The sequence below is a fragment of the Scleropages formosus genome, chromosome 22 (assembly GCF_900964775.1).
Source record: "Scleropages formosus chromosome 22, fSclFor1.1, whole genome shotgun sequence".
NCBI lineage: Eukaryota > Metazoa > Chordata > Actinopteri > Osteoglossiformes > Osteoglossidae > Scleropages > Scleropages formosus.
In genome coordinates this window covers 12513365-12535560 of record NC_041827.1, presented here as the reverse complement: position 1 = coordinate 12535560, position 22196 = coordinate 12513365, and the positions used below count along the sequence as shown (strand labels likewise).

Here is a 22196-nt window from a genome sequence, read left to right as displayed (position 1 = left end):
TGCCCGGCCGGTAATTGCTGGAGGGTTCTGCCCGTTGGTGGAAGTGCTCTACACCTGGTCCTTCTCTCTTATGTCTGAGCAACCAGATCCCTCTTACGGTGCTTAATTGTTTACCGATAGAGCTTTTTATTACGTATGCTTTTAATGCCTTTTATTTGCTGGGCAAATTAGGTAAAAAATGAATCATATTCATAATCAAATTTAAATGAGTAAATAACTTAATTCACATTAAAAGCCACTTCATGGTTGCTTTGCGATGTGTAAATGCCAACATACCAAAAATTAGTTAAGGGTCAAATACTATTTTCAATTACTGTTTCAGTCTGATGTTGACAAATGTGACACATTCAGTTTGTAATACAATAATGTTTTTTTTTTTATTTCTTTCAATGGCAATGATGAAAAGAAATAAAGACCGACAAAATGATGTGGACACAAATGTTCTGCCGGAAAACTGTGATTGTATTGTAACTTCTGGCCTTCGCTGCAAAATATAATTTTTATATTGTGTAACAAGCATACGTGATTCTTCCAGTTAGTAAGTTTTATGTGAAGTACCTGACATTGAGAATAGATATCTAGTCATCGTTTGGTTCACAAAGCAGGAGCATTGTTTACACCTGTTTACAACACTTTAATACTAGCCTCGATAGCCCTTCCCCATAAGTAGCTACAAAGCTACCAACATTGCATAACTTCAAACACTATTATGAACCACAGACAGATATTTTGCATAGACATTAAACGCAATGCAAATTCTTAAAGTGAAAGCTGGCAAGAAATAGAACAACAACTCAAGGTCTGCACACACACCTCAGTACACTGGAATTATTTGTATTTTCCAAACGATGCACATATTCACCTGGAAAGGTCTGGTTTTACGTAAAACATGTGACTTCAGTATAAAAAGAAAAAGACTACACAACAGCAAATTAGAGCGCATTGCATTAAGTACTGAAGATTTCTGTTTATTGATTTCTTAGATTGAATTTTGCTCATATGACAATGTGGATCCTTTTGTTCCCAATTTATTATGCCATTGGTAGCTGCTTGATAAATTTATCAGCAAAGTGAGCCCGGTATAGGTATAGACGAGTCGACATGCAGCGTTTTTCCGTGACACTGGAGGAGCTGTTACCATGCATAGTGGTAGTAGCTATATTTGTTGTGAGGGTATTTCTCGAGAGTTATTTCATTCAAAATGCTTGCTGCCGTAGTCATATTAAAAGAAAGAAAAAAAAAACAAGGCTTTAGTATTTTTTTATTCAGATTTTTCTTTTAAAAGTTCTGGTTACAGTTCAGAAGTGCCAAACACACTTTTACTCGTTAAAAGAAATCTTTATTTTTTTAATATATTTCTTTAAACTCACTGCTGCTGTTAGGAAGCACTGCATGTGTACTCATTCAGAAGCAAAAACTTTCTTTAATCATGATTCCGAGCAGGACAGGAAAAAAAAACAACAAAAAAAAACAAAATGGTGTGTGTATTTACCTGGTGTCTATTCAGAAAATGAATATTAATAATAAAAGAAATAATCACAATAAATATAATAAATTACAGTTTTCAAATAAATGTGACAAAACTACATAAAAACATAGCACAAAGAGAGGTTTCAGTTGTCTTTTTAAAAACATTTGCTCTTTTATACATAATTCATATATTAAAAAAAAAAAACCCTCAGGAAGTTGTATACAGGAGCATACACAGACATCATTGTATAAAAGCTGATACACAGAGTTTAGCATCGGTCACCAGTGTTTAATTTTATAAACTCAGGGAGTTTAAACTTTTTTACTGTTAATAAATAAAAGTGGACAGGAGATGGAAGAAAGGCTAGGGGGCAAATAGGTGGAGGAAACAGTCTATGGCTTAAGAGGCTAACTTGGCAAATAACATAAATATAGCTATCTATATAAGCCAACGTCATCCTGGTTTCTTCGTGGTTAATGGAAAAGCTACAAAACAAAGCAAAAAAGTTGTTATACAGTCTCTTACTATACAGCTACATCAGGCAGGGGGGTAGAACACAAAAAGAGGCCCTTCCCCATCTTGTCTCCAGACAGGCCAGGAGTTTGGGGCAACGGGGCATCAGTAGGGTGCGAACTTCTGTCTCTCGGGCTTCTTGATCCCATTGGCGGAGGAGATTTTGGCAGTGTAGGAGGCCAGTGTCCCGTGAGCGGGGGCAGCCGCGGCGGCTGCCGCGGCGGCCGTGGCAGCGGGGGTGGACAGTGCTAGGAAGGGGACGGATTTCATTCCCAGGAGGCTGGAGAGGGGGAGGGCATAGGGGGCACCCAGCACGGGAGCGTGGGGCAGGCCGCCCATCGCTGCCAGGGCTGCGGCAGAGGACGAGGCAGGGGAGGCGGGCTGGGTGAAGCTCATGTTGAGGTCAACAGGGGTCGACATGGAGGAGGACTGGGCGGTGGATTTGGCGGTCTCTAAACTGCACAAGGGGAAGGGAGACGAGGAGGAGGAGGAGTAGGAGGTGGAGGAAGAGGGAAGGGAAAGGGGTCCGGATGGAAAAGGGTTAGAAGGTTAAATAAAAGACATGTTAAAGAAAGAAATTGAGAGAAATTAAATTATAAAATAAAAAAAATAAAATAAAGTAAAAACAGAAACAAAAAAATCATAAGAGAGGTGTGTTTTGCTGGAGGTTGCAACAGATTATTTGAGGGTGGGCCTTGGCACTCATGGGGAAGGTGCTGTTTAATTCAGGGAGATGGCTCGGGTGGGGATTTAGGGAGAGGAAACAAAATTATTTTAAATTACTTTGAATTTTTTAAGTTCTAAAATCTATATAAATAGTTTTAAACTGTCAAACATAATGTAAACATCTCTTCATATGGTGGGTATGACTGTACGCAGAGCAGTTCCCATGACATTGAAGTGCAGCAAATTTCCTGACCGCTGCGGAGCAGTGGGGTTCATTCTGAAGGCAACGTGTCTCATGGAAACGTTTCAAAAAGACACTTTCATATGGCTCGTTTTTCATGGACAACGTGTTGATGGGAGGCACGTTTAGCAGGACATCAAGAGTTTTGCTTTATCAGTCGTCCTGTGAGAGACTTGCTCTTAATGCAGTGCTATCTGGGTAATACGGTTCTAATTGAAATTACGATTGGATAACGGTCTTTTAATTGAAGTGACGAGGAGGTCCCCATTTAGCTGGCTGTACGAAGGAATGTGCTCACATCAAAAAAGGGTGCGAAAGTCCTCATTAAAAAGCATCGCACTGTTAGCTACCAAACATTTACACTTTGCAGAATGAGGAATAAAAATATATGTTCAATTTACATTAATTCACAGGTCTGGTGAAGTGCAGTGGATAATTAACGGGGACAGCTGGTAGTGTAGTGGTTAGAGTTACTGCCTTTGGACCCAAAGATTGTAGGGTCAAGCCTCACCTGTGGCTGTAGTACCATGGAGCAAAGTACTTACCCTGAATTGCTCCAGTAAAATTACCCAGCTGTATAAATGGGTGAATAATTGTAACCTTAACATTGTAAGTCACTTTGGAGAAAAGCATCAGCTAAATGTAATGTAGTACTGTTAATTCCTGTGAAATGTCAAAATTCAATACATTAATTTTTCTAAACATGAACTTATTACTACATTTCACCACACCTAATATGTGTTGTGCAGAAGGGCTTTCCATTAAGTTTATGATTAGTGCATGAACATTAGTCCATGTGAACTTCAAATGACGTTCAAAAGCCGATTCCTAACCCGTCCCCCACAAATAAACATATAAGGTTGGTAAACGCAAAATCTGATCAACTTTAGTGTCTTAAAAAATCAGAATCTAAATCAAGAACATTTGACCTTGTGGTGGCATGCTTACAAATCTGTTTTTCAGCAAGTTAATAATCCTGTTTCATACCATATATAATATGCATATATAAATATATAAACTAATAACACTTCACTGAGAGGCAGTTATTGATACAGCGCTCCTTGAAAGTTATTAGTGCAAAAAATTCAGTATATTGCACAACAAACTAAAACAACGATTAATCTAGTGCTTTGCCTCCAAACCACCGACAATGTGACAGTTGTGCTATAATAAATAGTGGTATAATAAATATTTAATTGTACAAATTCCTCTTACAAATGGCATGGAAGTACAGTTCCCCAAATAAAATAAATATCAAGAGATAGTGAACAGAAAACAGAATTTGTTTTGAGCTTACCTGATTTACTAGTCACAAGTGAAAATAAAACACAAAGCAGTTAACCTATATAGCAACAAAAATGTATCTGTTTTCTGCTGTAAAGCTTTTGAGGGATTCAATGTTTTTCTTTTATGGAAGAAAATTGTAGCCTCAAGGTTCAATGGACCTTGGCATTTCCTGCTGATGGAAATTTAACAACATACTTATCTAATTATTGTCTGAAGGGAACTGATTTCTCCTCCATCCAAGTCCTACTAATAAAGGTGGTTTTGCAGACTGTGAAATCCCGTGGTCCCTGGCTGCTGCCGAAACTCCGCGGAGGGACCCGCTTCTTTTCACCCTCGGTTCTGAAGCTTACCAGGAGGTGATGAGGTACTGAGCGAGGTTGATGCTTATGGGGGAGCCGGTTATGGTGACGTGCCGGTCACTGGTGCTGTCTAGCTGGCTGCCAATCTTGATCTGTGCCCCTGAGACCTGCCGGATTTCGTTGATTTTGGTGCCCTGTCTGCCGATGATTGAGCCTATAAGCTGCGAAAGAGGAAGAACGAGAGCCACGCTGATAACTGAAGAAAAAGCTGCAACATGTCTCATTAGTCAATCTGTCTTATCTAAATATTTATGAATCATGAATAGCTGATTAACATAAATGAAGAGATACATTCATTTTCATTCCTATGGCTGTTAGCTCACTAGTCTGATACTTCAACAGAAGAGAAATTCTTCTGTATGCAGCCAACATGTGTCTTATATGCAGAACAATTTTAAAAGTTGTATGCGCTGGTCCCTCAGCTTAAAGACACAATCGGGACTGGAAATTTGTTCGTAAATCATTACCACTAATTTAAGATCAGTAAAAGCTGTAACAGCAGTTTTTATTATCAAATAACAATAAACATTAATTTTAAGTGACTGAAAACAGAACATTTGCTATTTCCAGAACCTCTTATTACCTAATCCTGACAATCGACCACTTCATATAACAAGTTTGTACAGTGTCTGGACACTAATCTTTATTATCTACACTATCAAAGATGATAATACCGATGTCCCAGATTTATTTACAGGCTAAGTTTTGTAAAAGTCTTGGATAAAGCTATAATACCTATAAAATACTTTTGACACTCTTTAACTTCAAGGATTATTAAAAATTAAGAGTTTAAAATGACTGAAAAATAAAATGCTTTGTCTCCACAAACTCCAATTTAACGATGAAAGACATCTAAATGAAGGCAGCCCTGGACGCCTGTGCTCTTTTGGTGCGCTTTACAGTCAGCTAGGAGCTAGGCATGGAAATGCAGGTCACTTCCGCTCTGCAAGGCACAGAAACTTTAGGAGACAGATAACTAAAGAAAATGCAACTATTAATAAATCAACAATGCCAATGATCTTAACAGAAGGAGCCGGTATTCCGTGTGTCCTCTTGCATGCGATGGACTGCTATCCTCTCCAGGGTGCACCCTGCCTCACACCCTGTGCTTCCAGGATAGGCTCCATACCACCTCAGCCCTGCACTATAAAGGATGCTGATGATGGATACATTACGCCACTTGTCCCATAAAGGCACACCAGAGGTCAGTCGTTCTATAAGGGCTAGCAAATATCTCTTTCGAAATTCCCTTGTCAGTTTCAAATTTACCAGATTCTGTAAAATGAGATGTACACGTGTGCATTTCCTTCTCATCAATCTGTGTGGCTAAGTGGTTATTGATTGCCAGATATGGGTAACTTCAGAAGGGATGTCTTCATTTTAGGAAAGGCTCATTTCAGCTAGTTGATGGCGAACGCCCCGAAGAAAAAACTGGCCGTAGAGAACTCACTCGTTTCTCTCTAGTGCTACTCCACAATTTGAAAATGTTCAAAGGGTTTTTGATGTATACGTATTGTGCATGTTTCTTCATCAGTTCTCCTTGCAAATAACGTTTCTCTCCGTAATTAAGCAGTCAAGATTAATGAGAACAGACAACAACAACAAACATCTATAGAATCCATTAATTATGCTGAATCGTGACTCCTGTTGTTTTGTGTGGATTACGTCTTGTTTTGTCTAGATTATAACGGCTCTCTGTCCCCCGTGCACAAGCAGCGATGGACATAAAAGGCTGATGTCAGGACCTTGACCCAGGGGGCCTGGCGTGAGGTCATCCATCCAAAGGTGTAGGCGCTCTCATGGACAATAAGGCAGCCACTCCAACATGGATGTGTTGGCAGCTCGGCATGTGGCTGATGGACACAGCCGCTTTTGTTCACCAACCAACACCCATCGGCACTCCGCCCCTCCACTTTCTGTGCCTCCCTGTGCTTCACCGGGCACGGCATTCCTTTCCTCACAAGTCACCCGCCTGCACAGCGCCCGATTCGTCACACCGCCGCGCTCCGCTCCGCAGGCTATTAATGGCACTGCTGATTATTTAGGGCCAAAATGCTTGCAAAATATTGCCAGATCAGGGAGCCAAAATGAGGAAGACCACAAACTGCCCCCCAGCACCACCCATCCACACTCGCCCTAAGACCTGCTTCTGCCCCATACGCAATTTACATCATCTCTGTTTTTTTTTTATTTCTGATTAATTAACATCCATATTATTGCGTCGTATTTTCATAGCTGAAATAATATCTTGAATTAAAACCAATTCTGATGGATATGTCATCATCCATTTATTCTCTGCAGAAAAAAAAAGAAAACTGCAGCCTGCTGATATAGTAACTGGTCTATTTTTGGGATTCCCTGTTGCAGTTGTGATTTGAAAAGCCTTGCAGGCGATAGACGTCACTATTTCTCCCCGATCCAGCTTTTCCAGGCAAACGTTTGCTGAATCTCTGTCTTGCCTCTGACCAGTCTACCAGGCCGCTGGTTCGGGTGTTTCACACCATGATGTTTCCTATGAGATGCACTGTCCAGGCAAGGCAGCTATTACAGCTTGACTCTGCTTAGATTCTTTGGTAGTGACCATAAACATCAACAAAACGAAGACAGTAAGGTATTAACCACCATACATTTAACATTGTAAGGCAGCAATACATGATTCTGGGTCAAGAGCACATTTTGTGTGTATAACATTACAGCACATATTGCATACATTTATTAACGTATTAACATAGACACAAGGACTTAATTCTATTAGTTCGATTCCTGTGTGCAGTTGCGTTAATGGTAAGTGATACCTATTACCGTATACACAATGTACTGTAAATAATTTCTTTGAAATTATTACATAAATGCATATTTATATAAGAATTCATATTAACAAATGAACATTTAAGTAATAATCAACATTAATTTTTCCACTAAATTCTAGAAATTATATTACATTTTATAAACTAATTTCAAAATTGCTATGATTCCGATCCACTATTTCCCCTGAAATGAATGCATTTTATAAAGATGTTGAGGGTTATTGACAGTTACTCAAAATTTTATACAATTTTCTATCGAGTGGAGCCTTTGAAGCAAACACTTTTTAATATTATGAACAACATATAAATTATTTAACAAGTAGTGCAGGGAGCAGGACTAATGTAACAGCCTGGCTGCAAGCCGGGAGACTGATATGAGCGTCAGGGATTTCGGCAAGCCGGGGGACTTGGGCAGCCCCGCGTTAAAAGCATCTGTTGCATGCTAAGCCGCCCTCCGAGTGCTAGGGCCGTATTGTGCGGAGAGGCACGCTGAAAGGCTCTTGCCCTCTTTATTTACTGCACTGTTTTGACAGCAGAGACGCACTAAGCATGTCAGACATCACGAGGGGATTTAATGGCGACTCACAGAGGCCCCTGTGAGACTGCTGAACGGGCGGCGGTAGTGAAATGTCTGGGTGGCGAGGCCCTGCGTTAAATCCCCCGGCGTCCTGGGCTGCAATGCGGGCTCTATGCGCCATCTATCTCTTCCTTGTGATCTAAAGAAACATTCACCCCTTCATCTGCTCCACCTGCTGTCTTGTGCATGTTGGCTTCGGTGTGCTGCCTGGTCGCGACACGTACTATCCTCACCGTCCACGAATGAAAGCGGGCAAGAGTGTGTGCTTACGTCATTTGGAATGAGAAGTTCCTGGGATGTAGTCTGGGAATTGGACTCGATCCCTAAAGAGACAAAGATGAGTTAGAGAAGCAAGAATCCCACAGGAGGAGGCAAATGAACAACGTCCGCAGCACGACAGCGTGGGGTCTGAGCGTTTTAAGAATGAACGCTTCCTTTCGCCCGTAAACAAAATCGGTTCCGAAGCGGGACGCGGCGCATTCTGTGAACGGCGTGTCCGTGCGATCGCTCCTTGTGATCTCCGCTCGTGCGCCTTTTCCTTTGTCTCCGTTCAATATTTCATGGTGTCTGTCAGCACGACCTGGATGCTATCACCTGTTTTCCCCAATGCCAGTGACACCGACAGCCTGCACACGTCCGCTCGGCTCGCAGCGGGGATGCTGCTCAGCTTTGGGAAGAGACAGGGCCGTTTAAACAGACGGAAATGCGCCCGTGACTGATGGGCTTTTAACTGCAATATAATCAGATTTCCCATCCATATCCGGTGTCCCTGCTCTAGCTACAGTAGCCATCTTACATTTCTATTATATGCTGTGGCTTTAAACTTTTAAAAGCCTTTGGAGTATGGTATAAATACATATGCAGGGGTGGAAAACTCTTAAAAGCATTAAAAACGTTTTCAACTCAGTGTTTATTCGTATACTGTTGTTTTTTTTTTTTTTTTTCCCTTTTGTATTCAACCCTGAACGCCAGCTAATTTATAAATACATTTTTTGAACAAGACTGCTAGAGGCATCATAAATGGGAAATGACTAAGGGAAAACATTACAAATCCACTGCAGAAGTCCCTCTTTTCGCTCCCTGTAAAGTTCTAAGTTGACTTTAAATGCTGTTGTGTTTGCTGCGAAATCCACTGAAAGCGCTGTCTTTTCCTTGTCGGGCTAATCTACCCCGACCATATGCCTCAGAAAGAACAGGTGCGGGACTCGGGCCTCGGGCTGATGGAGGACTCATAGGATTTCCTCTATCTCTTACTTTTACACGCAGCCGAAGGTGCCCTTCCGCGTACAGGAGCCCATTCTGGAAGACGATACGGCATCATTGCCAATGAAGAAGCTGTCAGTCCTGACTTTGGCTGCTGCGTGTCCAACCAGATGAAGGCGCTTTTCATGTCTATTTTAGGAAGCCATAACAAAGCCTTCTTTTTGACTGAATGAGTTCCCCGGGATGTTTGCGGGTGGTAAGAGTACAAATAAACACAGAAAACCTCAGGACAAGTTTAACAAAGTGGTTTTACAGACCAGGTGAAGGTGGCACATGGGTCAACTCTCCTACAGACCGGTGCCTTGTGAGTGCGAGTGTGTACGTGTGTGAGGGCATGTCCATGTATGAATACATACCAGGTAGGACAGCGGTGGTGGGCTGGGCGATGGGCGCCAGGCCTTGTTGAATAGACAACTGGTGAAGCTTGGCCAGCTGAGAACAGAGCGCACAGTCCACACTGACCAACATATGCACATATAATGTCCATGAGTCCATGAGTCACCATGTAATTATGATCGCGGAACATATTTTTAGTTAGCAAGCGGGGAAAAAAATAAACAAAGCACCTCACCTCTGAATGTGGAATGCCAAATTGGTTCTGTAAAGTATAGGCCTGCAAGAAAGAGAACAATAAAACAGGTTTCAAATAAAGGGTTTTTCCAGGAATAACAGGTTTTGGCCTCTCAAATTAGAAAGAAAAAAGTTTTACACAGACTTTAACTCAGATGATAGACGACGTACTTCTGACCATTCCGTGTCGGGCTAACAGATGCCATACATAGTGCTCAGAGGCCACTTTCATAAAGATATCTTTAAGACACATTGAACACTAGAGCAGCATTACTCCCAGCAGTTCCGAACGCTGTGGCTGCTATTTAGGTGTACTTCATGAATGCAGCTGGCCAGAGATCTAAGGGAGTGGTGGACACTACTCCTTGTCAACACTCGAGCCGCTCCTCTCTAGAGGTGGTCTACGGACCCCAGCAGCTTTCGGCCGGTTCGTTGCTCTGTCTCTCCAGCAAGAATAGTGGGGCTCAATTTCCTCAGCCCTGGAAGTAGGGTGGGGAGCAGGAGGTTTCGTCCAAACCTTATTTATTTGCTTTCTTACATTCATTTCCTCCCTCCTCCTGTCCGTCCTCTGCACGCTCGTAAATAATGCATAAAAGCATTAATCGCCTTGCAGAAGCACTTAACGCCGCGTAATCTCTGCCCCCGTGCTCCCATGCCGAGCCTTCATTAGTGGGAGCGGCTGCAATGCTGACAGTCCCCAGGCTCCTGCCAGACAGCACTTATCTAAACCCAATTGTGAGGATGCCGACAGTCGCCACCGACCGATCTGCAGGACAGACGTTGGCCGCATTCTCCCGTTTAGGTGCTCGTGCTGCGTGCCTGTCCCATTTTGCCATAGTGCAATGGGAGGCGCAGATGTGCCGGAAGGCCGGAGAGATCAGGCTGCGATGAATCACAGCACCATGTTTAGTTTATTAGATCAGAGAGCTTGCCATTTTTGGACACTGGTAAAAATGGGTAAAACGAGGGATTGTGCACGGCGTGTTTAATTGTTTATTCACATAGAGATTGTTTATTTTTTGTTATCTGTCACTCTACTGCATATCCACGATTTCTCTCTTTGTCCCTATTTCTCTCTGGCTCAAGGTGTTGTCCGGATGCAACGCACCACTACGATCGTGACTAAAAATTTCCATCCCCATCACCCCGCCCTACCTCTGCGTAGGTGAGATGCAGGGAAGGTTGTGTTAAAAAGAGAAACACTGGGCATGACTCCTGTCCTTAAATTTATACTTACTTGTTGCAGATCCAGACCTCCTTGAGCCACTGAGAAAAGAGGGTGTGACCCAAACTCAGAAGCTTCGAAAACCTTGAAAGGCACACAGGGAACAGAAACAGAACAAACCACGGCTTCATTTTAACTCTTCAACGACGCGGTTTGCATTGCATCTGCCCTTTAACATTTTACATCTATTTCAGAAAGATTTTAGCTTTACGATGATCTGTGACTGAGTGAAAAAATTCACATTAGTAATGTTTTGAGCTGTTCCAAGTCATGAAACAATATCACATGTAGCCAGTACTTTAAACATTCACCTCGGCAATTGCAGCGTGCGACAGTATGCCTAATTACAACAGTGCAAATGAAACGCGATGATTCTGAATATTCACGAATGTCATTGATCTTGGATTTACCAGGTCTTCACATGTGTCTAACCCTGTTGGAGTCAAAGAGCAGCATGCCTAACTATAGACATAAGGGGAGCAAGCACTGTTTGATCTTTTAGATGAATTTCAGGGCAAATCAAGGAGACCCTTGTGTTATGCTGCTACTTGAACTCCAGGGGAAACGACCGTATGTCGGGAGAAGTTCTCCGTACTCACCTGACTTCCAGAGAGAAGGACAGCTCCTGGCGAAGGACTGGGGCGATATGGAATAGTAGCACCCTTAGGAGGAGACTGGAGAGACACAAACAAGAATAGGTGTTCAAAGTGTAGAGGGTGCAACAGAAGCACAGCAAATACCTGAGAATGAGCCGAGATGATGAATATGAATGTGTTGTTTCTACTGGTAGAAAAACAAAAAGTTTAGAGAAGGAATGAGTCATATGCGAGACTAAGTGACACACTGGCTCAGTGGGTAGTGCTGGTGTCTCACGGCTCCTGGGATGCGTATTTGGACATGGCTTTGAATCGGGCTCTATTGAAAAAATGAAAACAGTGAAAGAGTAAAATATGAAAAGCCTATTTTGCAGCACAACTTCTCTTTAGAGTAAATATTAATGCTGTTCTTGATAAGAGTACAGCTCAGGGACAGCTGGTAGCATAGTGGTTAGAGCTGCTCTCTCTGGATCCAAAGGTCGGAGAATCGATCCCCACCTCTGGCTGTAATATCCTAGAGCAAGGTACTTACCCTAAATTGCTCCAGTAAAATTACCCAGCTCTACAAATGGGTAAATAGTTGTAGCCTTAACACTATAAGTTGCTTTGGAGAAAAGCATCACCTTAATGAATAAATGCAAGAGCAGCATGGTGGTGTACATACTAGGAGTGTCATCTTAAGCTCCAGCTCAGTCTGAGTAGAGTTTGCATGTTCTTCCTGTGTTCATATGGGTTTCCTTCCATAGTCCAGAAAGATGTGCTTCAGGTAAACTGGTTACTCTAAATTACTTTTTGGTGTGTTACATTGCTCTGCTACGCACAGCAATGGAATAATGCTATGTAAGTCATTTACTGTATTTAGCATTGTAAATTGACTTGGATGGACTTCAGGTAAATACTGGTCAATAATAACGGTTCACTTGTCACTTTTCAGGATACATTCCTGAAAAAACAACACAGGTCATAGAAGGTGCTCAGCTAAATAATAAATAAATAAACTAAACTAACCTAACCCTTACCCTAAGCACTACGATTCACTTAAAATGAATGATAAATAAAAATCAGCAAAGAAACAATATTTGCCTGAACAGCTGAACAGCTTACTTAAAAGCTACTCTCTGCCTATTACAGACAAATTGAGATCTTCCTTTTAAAATAAGGTTTAATCTGGAACTTTATTTAATTTATATACTCAAGATGATAAAGAATACCCCTCCGGTTAGAAATTCAATTTAAACCTCACTAATTGCTGGATGAACTGCATACCACCAGGAGTTCTGCTGTCTAAGAAACAATATGTACAAAGTGAGCTACAACACATCTCTCAACAGCTCAAGTGTCTAGTGACACTACAGAAGGATTTAATTTCATGCTAAAAATACAGGCTTCCTTCATACAACAAAAGGCTCCATTTATGAAAATTCTGAGTTGCAAAGAAATTAAATCTATACCGTAAAAATCTGATCAAGAATATGATAAGGAAAGTAGACCCCCCCCAAGAATGGGTGTGGTTTCCCCTGCCCACGTCATTTGTCTTATATTCAGGCAGCTAGTAACGTATCTTACATATCTCATGACTTTTTATCATTTCTAGTAATAATGACACAGGAAGCAAAGTTCTAAAAGCTTAAAAGGCAAAGGGTTACAGTTGAAAAAGTGATTAAATGCAAATAATTCTCTTGAAAGGCAGTGTCATTACAAATGACTTGTAATCATGCGTAGCCTTGGATAAAAGTGTTCAGCTAAATTCTAGTGCATAATAACAACTGAATATGTGACACAATTTGATTTGATTTAGAATTTATTGCAAATTCTACTTTAAAAAAAACTATGAAAAAGTGCTGACAAGCATTATGATCTATGACAATAATTATTTTACAAATATTGCCTAGTTTAGTAGTTATAATAATAATATCTTTATTATATATAGCGCATTTAAAAGCAGTTCCTCAAGGCGCTTTGCTATAAAGAAGAAAAATTATATGGGTTGTAACTTGAAAGCAATTTACCATGAATATCAGCATTAAAAAAACGACAAAAAGAACAAAACAATAAAACAATAAAAATTAAAACAAAACTATTTAAAAACTACAACAATAACAGAATAAAATATTCCATCTATGATTAATAATGGCATGTTCAATTCAGGGTCAGTCGTCCAGAGCCTGTAATGGAAGTATAGGGTGGGGCTCACTCTGGACTGGATGGCAGTCCATTGCGGTTTAATCACATGCACGCACATGTGCACACATTCATTCACTCAAAAATACATACATTATGGCAATTTAGACCCATCAATTCACTAGGAACACATCTTTAGACCTTAGGAGGGAAAAACAGCACTCGAAGAAAATCCAAGTGAACATGGGGACAAAATGAAAATCCCACACAAACTCAGCCTGGTTCAGACCTGCAACCTGATCTGTCACTGTGCAGCTCAAGAACAGCAGAATAAAATGAAAAAAGAAAAAAAAAAAAAAACAGAAAACCAACAAATGATGAGAGATAAAGGGGAGAAAGATGCAAAAACGGAGAACACAAATGTGGTATGACCATAGTTAATTTTCCTTCCACTTTTCGGGGAGAAGGTTATAGTATTAACATGTAACTCTGAATCTTAACCCTATATTTAAAGGACTTGGTTTGAAATAAATGTTCTATATGTTTAAAAGACAATGCAGGAATTTTATGTTTGGTGAAAAAATGAGTCAAACCTTTGTAGTTCATAATCAAATTGCTTTTATGAAAATTCTCTTTACAAGCAGCTTTTCAGTAGCGTATGTTCACTACGGAAGAGAAGCCTATATATCTTATAAGTGGTGACTTAGCCTGTTTTAAGTCCTCATCCAGAATGAGTGTCGGGCCAAGTTGTACCATGACCTGACAATATCTGGATATTTCCACAGTAGTGGAATGCACCCAACTTCCCTGTGCTTTGGCACAGTATCTCAGCTTCTCAAGAGGTTTCTGCACTTTTCCTGCAACTGATGGATTCTTTCTTGTGCAGAGTCATGTGACTCAAAGTAACAAACTACCAATTTGACTGTCAGGACTACAGTATGCATCAGAGAACACAGCTTAGTCCTTCCTGGGTCGGAGGAGATTCTGCAGACATCCATGTATACAAGACAGGTGGAAGACCCATTAGGGGAAAAGACAGAAAATCACATTCATCTGTCATGGGCACTGTAGGCAAACTCAATTTATTCTTCTTTGTTTCTATTACTAATACTTTGATTTGATCTAAAACAACTTATCATTTTTAGTATTTTTCTCCTTCAGAGGTTGATAATTGTGGTTATTTCAGGTACTGAGAAAAAAAAAAAAATCTTTGACAATGACAAAAGCAATAATTGACATTTTTTTTTTTTCAGTGATGAGAGCTAGGGGTTAGCAAAATGGATAGAGGGTAGCGGATACCTCAAGGATAACGGTGCAAATGAGCTTGACGCACTGGATGATGGCTTCATGTGTCCCAGATATCGTTACCCCTCGCTCCGTAGAGTTGGGCAATAGATCTCCTGCTACCTGTACTTGTGCCCCTGTGCTCTGCAAGAAGGAAAGGCACAACACAACTTTTCATCGAAGGCACTTAATACAGTCACATATCCAGTGTACAGATCCATGATTTCGTTGCCCATGGCTACAACCACCATGTATCAACGATCCCTGACCTACAATCCAGTGTGTTACATGAAACTGCACTGCATCAGCAGTGTGAGGCCTGCTCCTCACCTCTCGGATCTCCTTGATTTTGGAGCCGCCCTTGCCGATAAGGGAACCGCACTGGCTGGCAGGAACGACGAGCCGCAGGGTGACAGGCGGCTTGCTCGTCATAGTACCATTGGCGACCAAAGCGCTGAGATCCTGATGGATACAAAGAAAAGAAAGTGCTTTGTGGTGTCTAGAGCACAGGACATTTTTACACAGATTTGATTAATTTATACAGCCATTAGCAAGGACGCACTAACATAAAAAGTCATACTATTGTTTCACAGGCATTATAGACAATATTGACTTCCATTACTCACTATATCCTCAGGGAGTATCTGCAGTGCTTCCTGCAGGCTAGATTCTACATCATTGCCAGACACACCTCTGTCAGACCAGTCTAAACCAGCTCATATCCCTTTAAAATTAAATTTACTCAGAGTCCTGTCACAGAGGATGAGGGAAAGGGCTTCATTCCTGCTGGTGTGGCCAAGGCTGCAATTTCAGATTGGCTTTTTCTTTAATTAAACCTGGTAATAAATATTAGGTTCAATCGTGGCTGCTGACTTGAGCAATCAATTAGTGAAAATCTTGCAGTGTTTGAAATGTAAATAGCATGTGCAGCCTTGCTGCCCATAGATAGAGATCTGAATATGCGGGGTGAATAATTGTCTCCAAAAGCCAACCAAAATGTAATAGATGATATTTTTCCTCGCAAAGCAGGCATTTATTTTCAAAATCATTGAAGGGTTTCCTAGTAGGTGTTTCAACGTACTGAAAGAACCCAGCAACCCCTCAAAACACTGCAGAAATGTGTCCATTATTTTTAAAACGATGGTTGGAAATAAGCTCAAGATAAACGTTCTGCATTTTCTTCTTCAGTTGGATTTGCTCTTTATAAAAATCTCATTTCAAAAGAAGCACGTCTTTCCTCATCAGGATCAGAATGCTTTGAACATCACCTTGTAGATTTAATTTGAAAATATGCATTTCGTCTTAATAGCTATGAACAGCATAATCCCTTCCATCCAGTAGTTTTCTCAGCAAATCACTGGAAAGGCTTCAGTGGGTTTCAAGTGCTGCTCATACACAAAGATATTCCTTTCTAATCTGTATTTCTTCAGTGGAGAATAATAAAACATCAACAATTGCCGTAACTTAAAATGAGTTATGTTGTTTTCAGTGACCTATTACATTTATTAATTTAGCTGATGCTTTTCTCCAAAGCAACTTGCAATGTTAAAGTTACATTTATTACAAGCTTACAGTTATTTACCCATTTTTACCACTGGGTAATTTAGGGTAAGTACCTTGCTCAATTGTACAATAGCCAGAGGTGGGGATTGAGCCTGCAACCTTTGGGTCTAAAGGCAGTAGCTCTAACCACTAGGGTACCAGCCATGCCTGTTAAAAAAATTAAGCAAAATATTTTGGCAATTATTGTCAAGTATATTGAGCATATAGGTTTCTCAGTTACTGAATATGGCTCATATAAGGTATTTACTGCATCCTTTAAGAAGATTTAAAAAGAAAAAAAACAACATTTAACAGAATACGCAGACTGTAGGTCAAAGCATGTTTGCTTTGCAGTGTTGTGTTTTAGATCTGAGCTATTACAAATTTTGTCAGAATGGAATAATTTTTATATCTGGTCAACCCCTGATAGAGCTTCTTATCGATTTAAGTAGTTAAAGACATACACATGCTTGGGAAAGGCAGCACTGCATGCTAACCCAGGGGTTACTATGACAACTATACAAGTAAGAAAGGCACCAGGTTTTGGAGGAAGAGGGGGCTGGGGCAGAAAACCCTAACAGATGTTTAATGCTTAATTGCCTACTTGTAAAACCAGAAGGAGACAGCAGTTACAATTTCATTTACTTTACATTGATCAAATACCACTAATGGAATAATGGTGATGTATGACTTAATGGGAAAATTTCAATGGCAGGTGTAGACCATATGGAGTGGTTTCTGTGCTTTCATTTTACCTAAAAAAGAGCTACATAAATGATAACTAATTCCATGTTTGCAGTGGTAACTGTCACGTGGTGGGGTCTGTGTTTGCAGCGGGGAATGTGTCTGAGGATGAGAATTTGTGTGTTTATGTGTGCATCTGCTTGTGTGGAGCAGGTCCTTGGCTGGAGAAAGGGTTGGGTCAGGTTACCTCTTCCAGTTTTAACGTGATCATAGTGAAGGCTCTGAAGACGCACTCCGTGGGGCCTGTGATGGTAATGATCCGCTCTGGACAGGAGCCTTCCGATATGTTGATGCGCGCACTGCTCTGTGAGGGTGAAACAGGGACACAATGATTCGCACCTCGGACCTCTGGAAAAGCAGAATTAGACAAAGCGGTTGGCACAGTCACACTGTTTCTGCATTTATGTTGAGTCGAGACAAATGAAGCCTCCGTGTGTTCTAGGAACACATTGCACCCGGAGGACAGAGTGGCGGTGAGTGTCCCCTGCACCCTGCTGACTCACTGAGTATTTCTATAAATTGTGTGTCCCAAAAGATGAGCACAGCAGAAGTCCAGCCCCAAAGAGGAACCAGGGATGGACATGTCCTCTGATTCACCCTTCTGCTCAGCTCAACTCATCATTAATGTCACATACTTAACAGTGCTGAAAAACAGTAACAGCTGTAGGGTATGGTTAAAAAGTTTGAAAAAAGAGGCATATTAACAGATTGTTAAGCTAATCTGTGGAGTACAGAAGTAATAGAACAGATTTTCAACAATTTTTTTATATATATTTTGTTATTTTTACATTTTCCATGTGAATAAAGGTGATTGCAATACAGTTGCCATGAGAAACAAGATTTCAAAGCACCTTTAAATTTTTAACAAACCACATGACCTCTCTGTCGCTCATTTGTGATCAGTAGAAGAAACATACTTCTTCTTCAGAAACTCCAAAACCTTCTCCAGAGAGATTCCTCTCCGCATTCAAATTTTATAACAGGCAAGAAGCAGCTTTCTTTCCGTGATGAGGATGTGAAAATGGGAAAGCTATGTTTAGCCCTGCTCCTTTCCACAGCCGCTAGCGTTACGAAGACTCCAGCCTAATCCCATACATACAGTAGGGATCAATGGATTGGCCAGAACTACAAAGTTCAGCAACAATCTCTTTCAGAAATGTGGGGGGAAGTCACCTCTTATGCAACATATTCAGATTGACACCACAAATATTTACACGTACTGTTAATCCATTCTTTCGTTAGTTGGTGCTTTCATAAAAGCAAATGTCATAATTTGACCCAATTCAGGGGAACACATTTCATATATAGCTGACACCTTTACTGATTGGGCCTTTTATATATTTAAAGCCCTATTAGTAAAGCCTATCAATGCCGTTATTTGTATAAACCTATCGCATTTCATTTGATCAAATTTGTAGAACCCAGCTACGCGTGGTGGATGAGAGGCTTTGTATTTGTGGGATGCGAAGAGTTAGCATGGTACTTAATCAGGCCATTGGATGAGTAGCACTGTGATGCTGATGAGTGTGATGAGTGAGCAGAATGAAAGACAACCAAGGCACTTGCCTCTTCTCGTATCCTTTTCACCGTCTCTCCTTTCTGAAAAAAAAAGAGGAACAAGTTGATTTCTCTTCAGTTGCTTTGTCTGAGAGACTTCCTTTCAGCATCTCGCTCTAATTAAAAAAGGTTTGGATATGTGCCAGCATGCTTCGGATGAATATTAATTCCCAACCATCACAATATGGCTGTTGCATGAATGGATCCCTCTGGAACTAGCTGGGCCTAGTTTTTGTTCTGAGGTTGTCCAGGAATCACTTAGCAGGTAATATTCTGATGGTGCAGTGGGGATGTATCTGTGTGGTGGGTATGCCAGCTCTACAGTCCCCTCTGCATGCTCCGCATCGGGGAGGAGGGGCATGTTCTGATGGCCTGGGATAGCATTCACACGTGGAATGGTACATGCTCCCAAAGGGTTGCTTGCTTTCATTGCTCACCTTTAGTCTCCTTATTATATGGCAATGACTGAGTGCAGAGACTGTGGTGGGTGCAGAAGGTCAGGAGGTCCAAAACATCACCCTCCATAACCTCCCACAAAACTCCTCAAGAGCAAGGAATAAAGCGCCAAAGCCATGCAGGTAGTACTATAGCATCTTATACACATGATGGTAAGACTTAGCCCAGTATGACAAGACATTTAAATGTATTAATTTACCTGATGCTTTTTTCAAAGATACATACTTGCAATTATTTACCCTTTCCATAAATTTTTACTGGAGTAATTCAGGGTAGGGGGTGCGGTGGCGCAGTGGGTTGGACCACAGTCCTGCTCTCCAGTGGGTCTGGGGTTCGAATCCCGCTTGGGGTGCCTTGCAACGGACTGGCGTCCCGTCCTGGGTGTGTCCCCTCCCCCTCCGGCCTTACGCCCTGTGTGTTGCCGGGTAGGCTCCGGTTCCCCGTGACCCCGTATGGGACAAGCGGCTCTGAAAATGTGTGTGTGTGTGTGTGTGTGTAATTCAGGGTAAGTACCTTACTCAAAGGCACTACAACATGAGTAGGGATTCAAACCTGCCAACTTCAGAGGGAGCAGCTTGAACCACTACACTATTTACTGTCCCTGACATAAGGCCCAGACTTATACTAGAAGACAACACTGCACAATTGTTTGTATTTATTGCGATTAAACTGACAACAGATTCATTTGAGAGAAGAAACAATCATTAAGCAGTCAGTGCAATGCTGTGAGTGCCTTAGTATAACACAGCAACACAGCAACCTTGGAATGTGTGTTTTCCTTTTGAGTGATGTACTTTCCAATGTTCAACTGCATCTTTAAATTATAAGCTATGACATACCATTTAGCTGTGCTGAAACCAGCGCCGTGAGTTGAATGTAGTAAAACCTTTAATGTGTGCTATCTACAAAGCCATAAAAGGATGCTCATATTTTTACCGTGGCAATGAGGCTAATTAGCATTGTTGCTGTGAAATGAAACATTTGCAGTTTCGAAAGTGTGCTGAGGGTTCAGGGCCATGTTAGCAGGATAGCCCTGGAGACTCCTCTGCTTCCCATACCAGGCTCTAACTTAGTGCGCTCGTGTGCCAGTGCGGACTCAAAAACGGACCAGAAGAACCACACCCAGGCTTTGGAGATGGTAGTTTTGTGGAAGGCCATAGTTTGCTTTTGGTTCCATGTATAATAACGATTCCTACTGCCCTACTGTGAGGCAAATGTTTGCAAAGTGCATAAATCACCCAATGGACACAATGTTATAGTGTGTTATTACAGAAGCATTTTTAAAACAATTTCTTTAGCATACTTCAGTATGTGATTCATTCCTTTTTCCAGTTTCCATATTACATAAATATGATTAAGTGGCATGTAGTATCCTATTTCAACATTTGTCTCTGTTAAGTAAACCTCCGAGCTTCATGCATATAACTGTTGCTGTAATACAGAAATAAACAAAAAAGCGGCAATAGTAAACAGAAGGATGCTCACCTTGCCAATGATGCTGCCCACCTCCTGCAGAAGAAAACAAAGCAAATGTCATCATATTGATCTCTGGCTCCTCCAGACGCTCCCTGTGGCTTTAGATGAAGCCTTGGCACAATGTGAATTCTGTTCTTATGAATGAGCCACAACATCTCTTGTGACCGCGATGAGCCTGAATTCAGATCTGGGGGCTGCCTGTCAAGCCCGTAAGACCCAAAGTGCAGCCCTGGCTGTGTTACTGTCACCCAGTGCTGATCCTCTGCTCCCTTCCAACCAGGTTTTTCCCAGGTGGACCCACCTTGCCGTGCATGAGCAATCTGAGTGTGAGCGTCACGTTCATGCCCCCTTCTCCAAAGTCCTGCTCACAGTTCATTCTGACGTGGGAGTCTGTCCCAGGGAGACGCATGAAAGGCGCTTGTCAGCGGATAGAACTCGAAGGGAAGAGGGTCCTCGTTTCCCGTCACAGCTGTGAGAAAACACAAGAGGGAAGAAGTGCATGGTGAAACATTACGCAAGAGTCCTCCTCGGACACACAGGCCAAGGTCAAGGCCATTCATAGTTAAGCTCCTGCAACCAGACCATAGCTCTCAGACTCATTCTAAGAAAGGTCGGGTTTTTATTCCAAACGTATTCTCTTTCTTAGCTGGCCGAATTAGTAGTGTTTCATCGGAACATAATCATACGTTCTATTTCTTGAAAAACACCGGAGCAGCAGGTAACATAGTGGTTAGCGCGGCCTTTTTTGATGGTTGCAGTTCTGAATCCCACCTCCTGCTGTAGTGCTTCTGAGAAAGGTATTATGGAAAATATGACCGTGCTGTGTAAATGGGTAAATCATTACAGGTAGTTTAACATTGTAAGTCACTTTGGAGAAAAGCAACAGCGAGACTAGTTACTGAGAACCAAGACCTCTAATTATCCAATGGTTTTTGTCATTTACACTAAGAAACTAAAATACCAAACTCATTGCACTCATTGATTAATTGAGGCAGAGAAGGAGCAAAAACCGCTATACACCAGGTCCGGTTTGATACCCCTGTTCTAGACGGTCAGGTGTCCCCAGTGAAGGACAGCAGACTATCTCCCAAGTGGAGCTTGTTTGAAGGAGCACCGTGGCCCCCTCTTGAGTTTACTTTCGCTGCATCTCCTTTCACTCCGCTTCTGAACTTGAAATAGCAACACGGAAGTCGGGAAGCACAGGGTTCAGGGAATAGCTGCTTGCTCTCTGGCAGCAAGGTAATTGCAGGCTCCTTGCATGTGTGTCTGTTTGCATCAAAGACATCTCGGGTTCTCAGCAGACTTGCTGGGTTGCTTCTAAAAGGTTTTGATCCTCAGCAAGCAAGAAGCCGGTAGAAGCTGTCACGGAAAAAAAACGTAAATTGTGATTCGGCCCTTTTCTTGAGATTGCATCCGTGCATGACTCTCAGATGTGAGATAC

At 41.6% G+C, this 22196-nt stretch overlaps 1 protein-coding gene across 3 annotated transcripts in view; it reads right to left on the bottom strand.

The window, feature by feature from the left end:
* Positions 1–1662: 1662 nt before the first annotated feature.
* The window catches only part of pcbp4 (poly(rC) binding protein 4), a 46677-nt gene continuing 26143 nt past the window's right edge, over positions 1663–22196 (bottom strand). The window contains exons 2-14 of one of the 3 annotated variants that reach the window (XM_029247921.1): positions 21057–21224; positions 20765–20788; positions 18833–18865; positions 17454–17570; positions 15311–15442; positions 14996–15124; positions 11579–11653; positions 10992–11063; positions 9756–9797; positions 9541–9616; positions 8192–8244; positions 4529–4698; positions 1663–2441 (exon numbers count right to left, since the gene is read on the bottom strand). In XM_029247921.1, coding sequence (XP_029103754.1) covers positions 2090–2441; positions 4529–4698; positions 8192–8244; positions 9541–9616; positions 9756–9797; positions 10992–11063; positions 11579–11653; positions 14996–15124; positions 15311–15442; positions 17454–17570; positions 18833–18865; positions 20765–20788; positions 21057–21164 — 1383 coding nt within the window. In that variant the 5' untranslated portion in view covers positions 21165–21224 and the 3' untranslated portion in view covers positions 1663–2089. Of the gene's footprint in view, positions 2722–4528; positions 4699–8191; positions 8245–9540; positions 9617–9755; positions 9798–10991; positions 11064–11578; positions 11654–14995; positions 15125–15310; positions 15443–17453; positions 17571–18832; positions 18866–20764; positions 20789–21056; positions 21225–22196 lie in introns of all 3 variants that reach the window. The other 2 variants (XM_029247923.1, XM_029247922.1) reach the window with 2 other exon arrangements.